Here is a 15,764-nt window from a genome sequence, read left to right as displayed (position 1 = left end):
ATCACTCTTTTATTAGATAGGATAGAGGCCTTGTACAAGGTGGGGATCAGCTGGTTTGCCCTGAAGGGTGTCCAGAATCAGGGTGGGGGTTCCCTTAAAGCGTGGGGTGGCCTGGGCGAGGGGGTCTATGGTGGTTTTCAGGCAGGCCAAAGTCCCCCCCCCCACCCCCCCTCGGTGACCCAAATAGAGTCCCTGGTATCTGGGATTTATTTATCTTCTATAATTGAAACTTTGTAGCCTTGAGTGGAGGCCAGGGCTGGCCAGGATGTGCAGGAAGCTTGGCTTCCTCCATTGCAGGGGACAGCCAAGCCTTCTGCTTGCTCTGTGGCTGCAGCAATCTTGGTTGGGTTAATTTGCATACTTGCTCCTGATTGGCTGGTGGGTGTAGCTTGAGGGTGTAGCAGAGGTACAGTCAATTTGTATATTACTCTTTTATAAGATTGTGTGTGTGTGATCACTACCAATGGGGAGTCCAGTAAACCCACTCAGAGCTTACAGCAGGCACTCGCTCTTTGGATCCTTTTAGGCTTTTATTTCAGCCATTTCTCTCCTTTTGGGGGACCCTGATTACTGTCCCCAGCAGCCTATTGCCAACTATCTGGGTCGACTCTATGCTGTAATTCCCAGACTGCCTATGCCATCTACACAATAGTGTCCCTTGGTTCTCTCTGCAGAAAGCACATTCCTACCAGTGTCCGATGTCTGCTGCCTGCCCACATCCATGCCCTCCTCCATGTATTCTAGGAAATCAACACTCCTTTCCCATCTATAATACCAAGGATACTCACGCAACCCAAGATTGGCCATGATTCTGGAAATGATTCTGGATGGACCAGCAATCATGACCGGGCCAGAGAGACACATCTGGGGTATGCAGACCTATTCTGCCGAGCCACCACATGCAGGGATATAGTCTTGGCAACATCATTTGTGTCCTAGACCCAGCAGTGCTGAAATGAAACCTGAATGCTCAGTTATGTGAGTTGACTCGTTTCCATTTTTTGCTTAAGTCAGAGTTTTCCTTCTGTCACTTGCCACCAAGAGTCTAATACATGACCTAAATCACAACTAAGAAATGAACCCATTCTAAAATGTTACCGGCAGGTAGGTGTGTCCTAAACATCACAGGAACACTTGAATGGAAACACCCGGACCCGAAGAGAACACCTCCTGTGACGGAATCACTGAAGGCGTACAGGGAGATCGTATCAGGCAGGGGCTGGCCTAGGACCTCTGTGGGGACAACTTCTCACCCATCCTCATGTACAGTCAGCTCTGTGTTGGCACCTGTGGCCAGGGCAACTGTACCTGTCTGGTAAGGCTGCCTCCAAGGTTCATGGTGCCAGAGCCAGATTTGTTGGTTTGCAGCCACAGCATCACCGTAGAGGTCAGCTTGTAATGGGCGGTGCGGCCGCTGGACTTCTCCTGGGGGACAAGACAGAGATCAGAACCTTGCACACAACCCTGGCTGAGGAGTCTGTGGTCATCCTAACATGCCCCTTCCTAAGACATTGCCACCACGCTATCTTTCCCAATCCCAAGTGGCTTTTAAAAGACTGAATCTGCACTGGGTATATTCAGTTCTTCTGGGATCTTTACCATCAATGACTACTGCAATCTTGACTTATCTTTATCCAAATGGCTTCAGGCACTTTTAGGAATTAGCAGGTTTAGGTATTACAGTTCCCCTATTCAAGAAGCATCTGCTAGAGTACGGGCTGCGCTGCTGGGCGTGGCATCTGTCTGCAAGGCCCTGGGCCGCCAGCTGCCGGGGAGCTGTACCTGCACTTCCACCACGTGGATGGAATCCCAGCAGCCTTTGATCTTCTTTGATCCGTCTCCAGCCTTCTTTATGAGGATCACTCCAGCAAAGCCATGATCCAGATCCCAGAGGTAGACAGATGAGACGCCGCCTTCAAAATACCTGCAGGAAACAGGCCCATGTGCCCATTAGATGCCAGCTTGTCAAATGACAAATTACAGCCACCAGCCCAAGTCCCAGGGGTGCCATCCAGAAAGGTTCACTGTGTCTATCTGGAATTAAGGACCCTCGCTGCAATGGTTCTAGGGTTGATTTGTGTACATGTCTTGAACAACCGCTGGTCGGGGATGGGATTGAAGTATCCTTTAGGGGTCACAGAAAGAACAACTTGCTGCAGCTCGCTAACCAGGACTGAAGGGGTAAGCATGGGATGGAGCTCCCTCCTCAGGCCTGAGCCAATATGGAAAACTTCCTAATTAAGATCAAATGCACGAGGGAAAGAAAAGGCCAGTGGAGAAAAGGAAACCAGGCTAGATGCAGTCAGCGCCGGGACAGAGCCAGGCTGCTGCGAGTACAGACTGAGGAGTTCAGAAAGCACAGGTGGATGGATCACTGCTGATGTGCAGCACCCCAGATTCTGCTGAGTCTCAGCTGGTGGCTAGCACGTTCTTTACAAGAAAGTCTGTGGCCTCTCTGACGCGTTAACCCCCTTTCAATAGTGTGGCAGGCACATCCTGGGACTGCAACCTCAGACGTGAGCAGATCTCAGATGTGCACAGCGAGCAGGCAGTGTGGCTGCAGTGAGCGCGGGCCCGGATTAGACAGGCGTGGGTCCCAGCCCTAACCCCTCCAGTTACCAGCTCCGTTCATGCCCACATCCCAAAAACTACTTATTAGGGTTACCAGGCACCAACGGTATGGACTGGGCCTTAGGACTGCTGAGACATAAAAACAATTACTATTAATTTTAATAACAAAAACAAGTACTAAGAGTAAACACGTCTGTGAATGTTAATACTTAGAGGATGAGGGTGAAGAAATAGGCAAATTCTTTGTACTTTTGTGCAGAGGTCAGTACATGACATACAGCAGAGTGTGATCGGGAACACTGAGACCAAGGAAGTAGCCCCACCTCACAGAAGACAGCCTCCAGCCTGAGCTGTAGGGGCGGTGGCTCAGTGTAACCTCTTCCTCTGACTGCGCCCAAGGGTCCTCCCCGCCAGGATTCCTCAGGCAGACTGGGCCCCGCCCGCTGCTGCCGCCACCACCACATCCTGTCCTCACTGCTCCATCCCACCATCCACTGTGATTAAGCTGTCAAATGACATTCACAACTCTGCCACTCCCAGCACCGCACGGAGGCAGGTGAGGGCAGGCCTGCCAGGGCTCCGGAGACGCCAGCCCCAGGCTACATGTCAGTCAAACAATGGAGGGCAGGAAGGGGCGTGGCTCCAGAAAAGGAAAAATGTAGTACTATGGGGGGAACAGACAGACAGACACACCTATGGGGGCCCAGAGCTCAGTACCATCCCAAGTAACCTCAGGGACCTCACTCAGGAAGGTTGATTCTCTTGTTCCAATTCTCTTTTCAAACCAAACACTCACACACAACCCTCCCTCCCTAGGACGGAGGGAGGGGAAGCAGAAAAGGTCTAGGACCCGCCCTGCAGAGAGCTGCACGCACAGGGACTTGTGGAGATGTCTCTGTCACGTCTTAGTGAGCCCACGTGCTCAGGTGAGCTTGCAGCAGGGCCTCCGGGAGCCTTTCTGGCTGGTTCTCCTGGATTTTGGTGGCTCCCTTGGCTCCGGGTTCACTAGGAGGCACTCCAACTCCACTGAAGGAGAGGAGCAGCCCAGCACAGACCTGTGAGCGCCGTCCTATTGGTGACGGATGGATGGGTTCTCCCACCCCGTTTTCCCTTTTAGTCTGCTGGTAGGGAGAGCAGCCCCACATCAAAAGGAAAAACCAACAACTTGAAAAACTGTGGCTCTTCCTGTGCTGGCAAAAATGACAGGCCGATAATTCCTTCTTTCCGTTGGCCATCCTGGCATGAAGGCTCGAAGCCCAGTGGGCATTTCCATCCTTCCGCCCCCTCACAGCTCACAGCCCCATCCTCTGCACCAGAGACTGGTGTTGTTCTTGTCCAAGGCTCCCGCCCTGAGTGCTGGGAGGCCGGGGAGAGCGGGGCAGGCAGGCCTGAGGGAACCAGGGGCGATCGTGGCGGCGATAGCCCTGGCGACACCACCTGGTGACCAGTCCAAATGCGCCAGGTGGCCTACAGTTGACCCCACTCGCTCTCATCCCTCAGATTTGTTTTCTTCTAGAAAAATAAAACAGCGGTGTGAATGTTTTATAAGGTGGAACTGGCTGTTTCCAGTCCAGCGTCCCTCCCATGGCCCAGCTCCCACGCTGGGCAGCTTCTTCTTGGCTTGCTCAGCTCCACGCTGACCAGGCCCAACATTTCAAAGTGCTGGACACAAAGGAGGCAAAAATGCAACCTCAACTCTGACCTCCATGTGGCTTACTGTTTCCCCAAAGTAAAAAAATTTATTGCGACATTATAAAAAAAGGAAATTTAAAAATTAGCCCACAGTACCATATATCAACTTATCCCATAAATCTGATTTTCCCCAATTCCCTTCCAGTCTTTGTCCAGATGCGTAATTTTTATGTAACCATAAAAGCCCGGCAGTGGGACTGCACTGAGCTGGGTTCTCCTCACTTGGCGTGGAACCCTCGGTGCTTCTCCATGGAGCCACATGATCTCCTTAATTGTTTTTAAGAGCTGGGATCGTATTCCATTGGGTAGAATCCTGATTTACAGTCCATTTGACTTTTAATACAGAAATGACGCTTGGAGCTCAGTGTGCCTGCCCCTCTCCCATCGGGCGTTCCCCGTCGGGGAGGACGTGCCGAAACCCGCAGTTATGGCCCCGACACCACAACAATTCAGGAACGGACTTGCATTCCACCCACCAAAAGGGATCTCCGGGCTGTGAGTGGCTGCGAGCGGCAAGTCTCAACCTGAGGTTCCAGGACAGCGAGAGCAGGGGCTGGGGGAAGGAAGGGCCGGTTCAGAGTCGCCCAGATAAACCTGCCTCTCCGACAAGTGCTGTCAGGACCGCTGTGCAGCCAGTGGTGAGGCGACTGCGGGGCACACAGTCAGCCCCCCGTTACATGTTATGGCTCTGCTCTGCACGTGAAGCATTAATTAAAGAGGGACCTCAACAAGTTTTTGAGAATTTATTTTTACCTGCCGTACTTTGATCATCATGACATGAAACAGGAAAAAAAATAATTTTTATGTGGCTCACATTTACGAGTTTTTACATAAAGGCTTTTGTGGGTATTTTAAGAATGTGCTAAAATGTTGTCTGAAACCACATAAAGCCATCTGAGGAGTCGCCCGCCAGAACTAACAGCACACACATGGAAGCACTTTAACTGGCCTTTGTATATTTAATGAGTCAAATAGTATTAATATTGTTTAAATGCTAACATGCTATTTCAATAAGGTGGCTCTACCATCGCCAGCACTCGCTCTTGGGCCTTGCACGTCAACGTGAATGAATGATCACATGTGCCCCAGCGAGGAGAGCAGCTACAGAGGAATTAACCAGGCCCTGCCCTGGCTCCTCCCGGCTCCCCAGGACTGCAGGAGGCAACAGGCCGGCTGATTCGGGCTCAGGAGGGAAGGCCCTCCTCCTGCAGTGAGGTCTCTGGTCAAAGGGGCAGCTCAGAGAACATCTTTAAAAAGTAGAGGCCCAAATAGGAAAGCACAGGCTTTTCTCAGGCCTGAATCCCCACGTGCGGTGAAGAGGGTGAGTGGCCAAGAGCTGGACAACACAGAGACGGTCTTCGGGGACACTGTGGAGAAGCCGCCTTGTAAAGTCTTACACCACGAAAGCTCCAGGAACGTCAGGAGTGGGGAGATGACAGGTCACTCCAGGAGCACACAGAGTAAAACTGGGCTGGGGTCTGGCAGAAAGAGACTTTCAACCGAGTGACACTGTTCTACACATAATCTGGATGGCTTTCTCGGCTTTCCCAGTAAACACTGACATTTTCCAAGGCGAATGGAACTGCAGGGAATTCCATAGTCAGGACTAAGGAGATGGGGCCACTCTGGGTTGGTTCTATGTCACTGACAACAGGCAGATCAGTGACAAGGGGACACCTGTGTGCCGGATGAGCCAGGAGCAAAAGGCAAGACCCTCAGGTGGAGCTGACGACTTATCAGCACAATTAAGCATCTGGTTGAGTTTATTTTCTGTCGTCAGCCAGATCCCTGAACTTGGACCAACTAAAAGCCCAACATGTCAGTAATGGTCAGCGTTCTATGTCCTTTCTCCCTGAAGTCACTCTTCCACTTGAATAATGGCACAGTCACATGAACAGATTCTACGCCCGTAACTCTTCAACCACAGGACTTCTGCGGCAAAGGAAAAAGGGGAAAACATAGTACTTCACACTCAAAATGACCCACTTCACAAAAGAGAAAATAAAATATTTCGGTTCCCAAAGCTTTATGGAGTGTTTGAAGCTGAGGAATTCGAGGAGACCTCGGTGGAAACTTGTTTCGGGAATCGGAGCTGTGGCTCTGAATTAGCCAGTTCAGTCCTGGCCAACATCGGGCTGTAAATGGAACAGGAAAGATGGGCTGGAACGGACTTTGAAGTTGGCTGTGAGTGCCGCTTTTCAAATCGTCTCCTGGGAGAAGAGCCGGATTTGTGCTTCTAATACAGAGGTTCCCCTACAGCTAATGAGTCACCGGCTGTGACCTTCCACAAAAGTTCCACAAAGAGCCGAAGCCAGGACAGACCTGCTGGGAGGGAGCAGGCCTTCCTGGGCTCCCTCAGCCGTGGTCTCAGCCTCCATGGGCTGGGCCACCGTCACAGGACAGGGCCAGGAGGCTTGGACTTCCAGCAGCACAGTGACACCTGCAGTGCACAGGTAGTCACCCCAAACTCAGCCAGGGCACAGACATTGTAGGGGAGCCCCTAGATGCTGGGGTCGGAGGGGCTTTCCCCTGCAGTTGCTTCAGTAAAGAAAGCCAAGTGAAAGGCAGGCATATTTATTCAGCGCTGATGTGGTCTCCCCAACTCTGACTGTCTGGGATCTGGGGGCTGCATCGGGGCTGTATGAGGCAGACATAACACAGCCCAGACTCCTAACAGCCTAATCAAGTTGGATCAAAACTCTGCTTACCTGACTCTAGTGACAAGGAACTCACTATATTCCCTAGCAACCATTTCCCTTTTGAACATTTTAAACAGTTCTTGTTGGACCTGCGTAGAAACTTCTACCTACTGCCTTCAGGAAACGCACAAAACCAGACTTCATGCCCTTTCCTCATGAAGTCCTTCTAAATATCTAAAGATGGCTTACATAAACCCCGAGGTTTCTTTTTCCTGACCTTCTTGTTCAGATATTATTCCTCGTAAGACATGATTTTAAGCCCCATACCTTGGTTATCCTCCTCCTCACGGGTGTGAGAACAGAAATAAATGCCCAACTAAGTGCGAACCAGCACAGCTCTCAAAGTGAGCGGCCTGGCCATGCAGGAACGCAAGACTGGTCAGCTTTCTCGGCAATCACGCTCAGTCATACTGACACATACGGAGCTTGCACTCATCTCTAATGAAATAGTTTTTCTTTGTGTTGTCATGAAATTGTCTCCCACACCCTACACTTTTAAGAACTGGGTATACTGGGCCAGGCATATCACTTTGCATTCAAATGTTTATGCAGTCCTCACAGACATGGTCTTCACCATTTCAACCACTCGTCTATGTGGACCAGCTCTCTGAACTTCAGAATTCCAAAAATTTCTAGAAAGATACTGTGGCTGGAGAGAGGCTTCGGGGGCACCTGGTGGTCAACCTGGAAACTCTGGTCTGAACACTTCTTTCATGACGGGGAAAAGATGAGAAGTGCCCACAGTCTCAGTTCTGGCTGAAGATAAAGGGACCTGCTAAAATGGCTGAGGGAGGAGGGTACGGGGGGGTGGAATATATATATGAGGTGGGCTTGGCCAAAATGCCAAAGTTCAGACTAAAAATTCAAATGTCGGTGCAATGAAAATAATGCATCCCTCTATTCTCCAGTGCCACACTAGGAACACGGCCCTTCCAAGGTGCAAAGCCATAAGATCCCACAAGATTCTCACTTCCTATCTCTGTCCTCTGTCACATACGTGGTCGGTTTGCTTCTAAGATCTCATAAACAGTAATAGCGAGACCTGTGATAAATTGTCATGACAATAACCAGGAGGTCATACGGGCACTGGTTCAAACATCCCATGCCTGATGTCTGATGTTATGGCAAAGACAGGGAGGCAGAGTCATTCCTCCAGCAGCTGGGATTCTGCCCCAAGACAATACCTTTTTGTTTCCTTCCAGCTAAAAAAGAAACGAAATCGCCAGCAGCTACTAGCAGTAGTTTGTTTTTCTGATCATCCTTAACATCCTATAACACACTAAGGCACCTGGTATCCACAGGTGGGAACAATTCAATTCTACTCCAGGAAAAAAGGAAAATCTCCAATTTGCTTGGAGAGGCATTTAAAAGCTGGCTTGCTTCCTTGCAGTGCAGACTGACATTCCTTTCCATTGGCTCCAAACTGGCCACTGCCGAGAAGCTAAGCGTATCCCCTGCCCAACATGAGGATGAGGGTGCTGCCGATGGGTACCCACTGAAAAGCCCACAGACAGCGCCAGGAGGCAGGCTGACGGCCACAACTGTGAGGGGCTGGGACGAGGGGGGTCTCCCCCACCTCACAGATGTTCTAGAAAGAGCACAGGAAAGCCTGGCACAGAGCAGGCACACACCGCTGGTGGCCGTCCATTTTCATGAGGGTCGTCCTCTCTAGGCTGAGAAAGGCAGATTTTCTTCCTTCTCCTAAACTCGGTACATTCTGAACAGTCTGGGAAGCAAGGTTCTGCTTGCTCTGTGAACACAGTCTCATACCCCTAACCCTGCCTGGGGGCTGAAGCTGGCTCCGCACAAAATGGAAAAAGATCAACACTTGGCTTCGGCTGGCCACGTCCAGATCTGCCGCTGAAATTGAGACCAGCTGTTTTCACCACGATCTGTGGAACGTGTCCTGGAGTCTGCCCATGGACACAGGACAGGTATTCTGCAGAAATGCCTTCCAAGACACACAGGTGCAGCAATCCCCGAGCTTACATACCAACGGGCGCAGGCATGTGCGACTTTAAAGCCAGTTGCACTCAGAAGTGCACATCTGGACCGTGGCTGCAGCTCTTTACGGCCTCTCTTTACAAGGGCTTTAGTTTTTTTACTTGAAGAGAAATAACGAAGGCCTCTCTGGAAAACAAAGGTGCCGCTGCAGGGGCCACCAATCTGAATCTGGCTGTGGGCTCTGAGCAAACAGTTTGCGGCTCAGCACCACCGCGACCAGCTCTGCCTCTCTGGACTACTGTGAAAACACGGCCAGTCCTGCTGAGCCCAGCTCCTGAGAATGTGCACGGCCAAGGCCTTCTGGAATGTCAGAGCCATCACTGTTGTCCAAGAGCTGCCATTCCAGAGAACCCATTCTGGGTCAGGGGCTTTGCACTCACTCCTGTACAGTCAAGGAGGCTGAAGCCCAGAGAGAGAGAAGGAATGCACCAAGTCACACAGCTGAGAAGTGGGAAGTTGGGGTTGGACTTGGGGTGTGGCTGGCCCCACGAGGCCCTGGTTCAGCCTGTGAGGTTGAACTTAGGTATGTTAAACACACACATGCAACCAAGCCACTGTACACACTGCCCAGGCTGGAGGAGAAGCAAAGGAGGAGAGGCCAGCAATCTGGGGCAGGACACTGGCTATCTTGCATTGGGAGCTCCGAAAAGGAGGGCCAGTGAGGCACCGGGGGCCTGCTGGCTGGGCCTCTGGAAGACCACCCATCTGCATGCTGCCACGAAGCTGCTTTCCCCAAAGAGGGAAACAGCCTGGGAAACAGCCAGGGAGCAGAGGGTCTCTGGCGGGAGCCTGACCACCGGAGGGAGAGGTTCCTGGCTTCCAAGTGGTGTCTTCACCCCAACACGTGGAACTGCATAACCTAAAGCGTGACCGTTCAAGTGGTTATAGGAACCCAAGAATTCTGGAGGATCAGAATCCCGGATGCTGACTCAGGGACCGTGTTTGTAAACAAACTTGTTTTCTGCACACTCCTGTTCTCCGTTTAACTTTCTTTAGCCGATAAAATCAGACAGGGCATGCCAAGGCAACCTGCAGTGCACACCCCCTCCCCAGCCTCCAGGCAGGGGCCACAGGCAGGCTTGTCTACATCTCTCTCTATGGGCTCCTGACGGTGTCAGGAGAGCTGAAACTCACACTGGGAGAGCAGGAAGCCGGCTCCCTCATCCCCCCTAGCTAACAGGGTCCTCTCTACCATCTCTCTGTTCAATTAAAACCACCAAGAGACCAAGTGAGGAGGACTCGGGTTTCCCCATGAAGTGCTCCCAGCACTTTCACATGAACCTAAGGCTATGGCAAGCCAGGGCAGGGTTAGCAGAGGACCTGTGTGTGTGTGTAGCTGAAGACAGAATGAGTATATGTGAAAACTCAAACACTGATTGCACTGACGACAATCTGAAAGCCAGACAACTCTCGGTCTTTACCCCACTGCCCCTGGAGCCAAGCTGGGCATCAAGCAGTGCCTGTCACAGGATCCTCTGGAGACCCTGACATCTGGGAGGAGGCCTACCCCTCTGGGCGAGGGGAGAGGGTTTGTGCCTTGTGAGCCACTGAGATGTAGCTGAAAGGCCAGGGAGTGAGGGGGAGTGTGCCAAACCAAACGGTCCAGGTTTCATGCAGCTCCAGCGCGTTCCCGATCACTCCTCCCATTACCTCACGCTCACTCCACTCAGTGCTCTCGCCCACTTCCCAGCGGGGCTCTGAGGCTGGAGGCCGAAGGGACTGGCCTGGTTGTTTCTGGCAGTGCCTCAGGAAGCACTAGGTAATCTTAAACTACGCTCTCACTCAGCCAGAGTAGGAGCGTGGTTGAGACTAAGGAGCCAGAGTAAGGGAAGTCTGAGTCAGGGTCCTTCCACTCCCAGCCTCTCCAGTCTGGCCTCCAGACTGCCTATGGAGGAACTTCTTAGGGTGCAATTCAGAGCTGTCCTAGGTGCCCCTGGGGCCCTGCAGACCCCTGATGCATTAAGAATGTAACAGGAAAATAAACTAAAAAGAGTACACCAAAAAACAAAGATAACTGCTGCCAAAGAGATTCAACTATTATACTGACAGCTTGAAGGTCACTGAGTGGACAGGAAGCCTCGGGGACAGCACTGCACCGAATGCCCCCTCAACCCTTCGGGTGCACAGTGGTACCTTTGAAACAGATAAGGAAACCAAAGCTCAGAAAGTTTACGTACTTGCCCCAAGTCGGTCAGTGTGTAAAAGCAGAACAGAGAATCAAGTCCACGTTTCTTTCAAAGCCCAAATCCTCCCCATCTGCACTCCAGCCTGGACAGTGTGGCATCGGAGACTTCTGAGGGAGGCGTCTGCGCCTCCTGCCTGGGCACCCTCCCACCGTCAGTTACTTGCTTCCCAGACCTCTGCAACTTCCATTTCTTCAGAAGACCTTGTGCTGCCTTCTACAATTCCCATCTGGACGGAAACACTAAGCTTCCCCAGGCCCAGAGTTCCCAGCCAAGGAAGGCACAGCCCTCGGAGGCCAGAGCCCAAGGTCTGGGAACCAGGATTTTCAAGGACCCAGGTAACCCAGGCGATGAGCTGTTTTCACACATGAATATGGAAGCCCTGCCCTTCCTGGGCCGGTGCTGCTCAAATGACAATGACACAGGGACGGAGAATGGAAAGAAGCAGCAGAAGGAACCACAGTTCTAACATGGCCCCAGGAAGGGGGAGGAGGCAGGGGGCAGGGAAGGTCCATCTACTAAGCACCCAGGCCGCTTCCAGGAAGGCTTGTGGGCTTCTGGCACTGCCACAGGGGACCAACCTTGTCTCATTCTGTAAACTTCTTCCAGACAAGAAGGGTTGATTAGAAAAGCTAATTAAAGCTTTTGAAGATTATCTCAGACCTAAAGCAAGAACATAATATGCCTTCCCTCCCTACTCCTCTTCCCCCCCACTGGGACTCTGGCCTTCATTAAGTTTTGATTTCAATCAATTGCACACCCACTAAAATTAACTTATAAGGCCAATAAATTGTAACCGCATGTTTGAAGGTATTATCTGCTGCAAGCCAAGAGCCAAGGATCGCAGAGCACGGGGCAAGATGTCTGGCACAGATGGGAGCAATCATCTTTGGAAGAAAGCAGTGCCAGCCCCTTCGGTTAGAACATCTGGCCTCAGCAGAACCCGGCTGACAGAGGCAACGGTGAGACACAACATGAAAGCCGGAGCAGAGAAGGTTCCTGTCTTCTCAGGAACCTGAAAAATCAAAGCACTGACCTCGGGGTTTGTGGCAGCCGGCTGGTGCCTCACATCACAAGTGAGATGCTCCTTCGGCAGCTTCAAGTGCCTACCACATGCCGAGGGCCCCAGGCCTAAATGTCTCTCAGGAAAGATGGATCACTTTGGCCGAGTGATGAGGTTTTATAACTGATGAGCTATCCTAGGCTTGGGCCTGAAAAGGCAGTCACCTCTGCCAAGAAAGAAGTGATCTCATGACCCAGCCACCCAAGTGTGCCCTTACTCCACTGACCCAGGCCTGCGTTCTAATGACATTTCCTAGACCGAGCCAGGCCCAAGAATGAGAGGTGGAACGCCATCTGGGGGCTTGATAGGGAAGAACGAGAGTAGACCAGGTGTTGGGGAACAGGATGGGAGAGATTAGGGGGAGGGAAGTGATGAAATTCAAGATGACTTCAGAGTAGACAATGATCTCACCCAGCCCCAGCAAAACATGCCTGTCCTCAGCAAACTGACTATTTCAATCCAAAAACAGACTGTCTGGGTAGTGCTAACAGTTGCTTGACAGTTATCTTCCTGGAGGGAGTGGGAGGTTACTAACATGGACCCGTTCTGCCACTAATGATGGCAAACAAAAACCCCGATGAATGTGGGAGGGGGTGTAAGTTGGGGTTGAGGGTGCAGTAGAGAGCTCTGAGCAGTAGGACGACAAGGAATGGATGGCTTCAAGGGATCATGCAGGACACACAGCTCGTGTCTCTGGGCCCCCACTCACCTCTGCCCACCTTGGGGAAAGAGTCCTGCCCCCGACTGCTGGCACATTTATTCCATATGGAGAAATGCTGTGCGCAGGCAAAAGGGGATGCCACATCCCCAGAGGAGTTAAGAGCCGGAGAGCCTGCTAGTTCATCCATCCCTGGCCCCCCTCCCTCACCCAGACCATACCAACTCCATGTGCTGACAATTAATTCTAATTCCCTGCGAAGTCAGAGCCTTAACAGGCCCCGGAGCAAGGCCCAGAGCCCAGGACAGATCCAAGGCCTTCCCCAGGATGCTCATGGCGGAGAGAAGCCTGTGGGATCAGGGAGCACCTGCCCCTGGGAAGAGCTGGCATAGCTCCAGCAGGACACTGCCCTGCATTTCAGCTCCAAATCTCTGTATGCTCACTGGGTCCACTTCCCTCATCCTCTTAAGGAGAACATCAGGAGGAAGCAGGGCTAATGGCCCACACGCAGCAAGGAGGAAAGGGAACAAGGGTGCTGTGTCAACACTGCGCATGCGCACATACACTGCCGGTGCTGGCTGAAGCTGTGTCTGCCTATTTACTGATGACAGCAAAAATCCCCCCAAGTTCAGTTCTAAGGCACAGGAGAGGCAGACAGGGCAGGAGAGAGCTGAGCCCAGTTGGGCCTCCCAGGACAGGGAGAATGGACCCAGGACAAGAAGTCTCCCGAAGGCACAGTACAGCACAGCACTCACCACAAGGACTCTGAGCCTCAACGTGGCTGGAGTCTGGCAGCGTTCAGCTATTTGAGGGGGTGAGAGGTCCAGGGGCCAGAGAATAAGCCCAGTCCTAACTGCCATTCATCGGGATTCAAGAATTCAGAAACACCTGAGTTATCAAGACCCAGAGAGCATGGGGACAGGTCTGCTCTTCACATCCCTCAATCCCTGTGGGCGGAGGCCAAGCTCCAGTTTGGAGTGGGGCAGCCCCACTCATCCGCCCTCCTGGGCACTATGCTGTGCCAGCCCTGCTCTCGGGAAACAGCTTTTTCAATTGCTCCCTTTTCTTTCTGGCAGAGGTGGGGCTGCCAGAGGCCCTGGGCTCCTGTCACCAGGCCCAGGACACAGGCCATCTCCAGACCCCTCCTGCAGCAGCTCAGAGTGACCAGGACCTACAGATTGGAGGCATCATCATGGCGTGGGGTTGGGGAGAGGGCATGCCTCCCCTCAGAGTGACTCTGCCTTGCCCACTGCCAATGTGAAAGGGAGACAGATGGACAAACCACGTCAGAGCTCTGCGGCTTCATTCACCGGGCAAACCAATGAGTCTCTCCTGGGGCGGGCTGAGGATGAAGAGAAGGCACAACCTACTGGCCCTTCAGCCATGGAACAATGTGGCCCCTAGAAAGCCCAGAGTAAAAAACCCTCGAGCTTGTGTTGCTCAAGGCAGAGACAGGCATCCTAGGCCCTGGTTATCTTCGTCTGCTCCAAAACCACGAGGAAAAGACTCAGGCTCCGGGCCCCACCATGGCCACCAACGTGACCATCACCAACTCCAACCCAGAATGGTGTGGCTCATGTGTGGCCCAGCTGGGAAATGCTCCTGACATTCGGTCTCAGGACAGCGCTCACCAGTGCACGCTGCTAACACTGGAGGGAGGGGAGGGAGAAGGGGTGTTCAAACTGATGATTTTGGGTCCCCAGTGACAGCTCTAACCACCGTCCCTCCATTGGCCAGTGGCTGCTGTCACATGGGAGAACCAGGCCTCCCTGCCCCCTCTGTGGGTGCTGTTCAGCGGCCTTGTACCGCCCCTCCCACCCCCCAGAAGCAGCGCACCAACACTGCTGGGGACAGAGCAACACCCTATAGGCTGGATTCCACCATCACACACTGCCACAGAACCTCAGGGTTTGGCTTGTCCAATTTAACCCCATGGGGTACAGGAAGATGTCCCCCCCAGCAGGTCAGCTCACTCTCAGAGGAGAGTGTAGGCACACAGAAATGCAGCCATTAAGACTTTAAAGTCGCCGAAACCGGTTTGGCTCAGTGGATAGAGCGTCGGCCTGCGGACTCGAAGGTCCCAGGTTCGATTCTGGTCAAGGGCATGTACATTGGTTGCGGGCACATCCCCAGTAGGGGGTGTGCAAGAGGCAGCTGATCGATGATTCTCTCTCATCGATGTTTCTAACTCTCTATCCCTCTCTCTTCCTTTCTGTAAAAATTCAATAAATAAATAAATGTATATGTGTGTGTGTGTGTGTGTGTGTGTGTGTGTGTATATATATATATATATATATATATATATATATATATATATATATAAAAGAAATTGAGATAATAAATTAATTTAAAAAAAAACTTTAAAGTCACTGGTAAAGTGGACATCTGCCAGGAAGGTGCTGTACAGTCAGACCCAGCTCTGGCCCCCTACTTAGCAAGTACCCAGCTCATAGCAAGCATTCAAATGCCAGGTGAGTAAATGGACTCTGGAGTTGGATAAGGATGGCTTCCTAGTCCAGTCCCCCAACTTATTGGCTGTGTGAACTTGGGCAAGTTATTCAACTCTTGAATCTGTCAACTCATTTGTAAAACAGGGAGAATCCTCTCTCACAGGCTGTTGGGAGGTTAAATGAGATGAAGAAGATCATGAGGCAGTTAACACAGTGCTTGCACAGTCACCGGCTGGCAACTGCTGTTATCATCACTATTATTATCAAATCATCACTATAATATAAAATTGATTCTGCTTGGCAATTCTTAGTAACTGGATTGGCTTCTTGCCAACTAGTCAGATAAAGGTGTTTGTCCCAGGTAGTAACTCTTCTACTATGGGGGAAAGTTCTAGTATAAAAGCTCTTCAAATACTGGAGAGCAACTGTGAAGAGCAATAATCT

General features: G+C 51.7%; 1 protein-coding gene across 5 annotated transcripts in view; it reads right to left on the bottom strand.

Moving 5' to 3' along the window:
- Positions 1–15,764, bottom strand: part of CAPZB (capping actin protein of muscle Z-line subunit beta) — a 116,747-nt gene that overhangs the window by 14,335 nt on the left and 86,648 nt on the right. For 4 of the 5 annotated variants that reach the window (XM_036448625.2, XM_036448626.2, XM_036448624.2 and 1 more), the window contains exons 5-6: positions 1,783–1,924; positions 1,309–1,425 (exon numbers count right to left, since the gene is read on the bottom strand). In XM_036448625.2, the coding sequence (XP_036304518.1) occupies positions 1,309–1,425; positions 1,783–1,924 (259 nt within the window). The remainder of the gene's footprint in view (positions 1–1,308; positions 1,426–1,782; positions 1,925–15,764) is intronic. The other variant, XM_045585102.1, reaches the window with a different exon arrangement.

The sequence above is a fragment of the Pipistrellus kuhlii genome, unplaced genomic scaffold (assembly GCF_014108245.1).
Source record: "Pipistrellus kuhlii isolate mPipKuh1 unplaced genomic scaffold, mPipKuh1.p scaffold_m20_p_2, whole genome shotgun sequence".
In the NCBI taxonomy this organism is placed as follows: Eukaryota; Metazoa; Chordata; class Mammalia; order Chiroptera; family Vespertilionidae; genus Pipistrellus; species Pipistrellus kuhlii.
The sequence above is the reverse complement of the archived record's forward strand: the minus strand, read 5'-3'. Positions and strand labels throughout refer to the sequence as shown.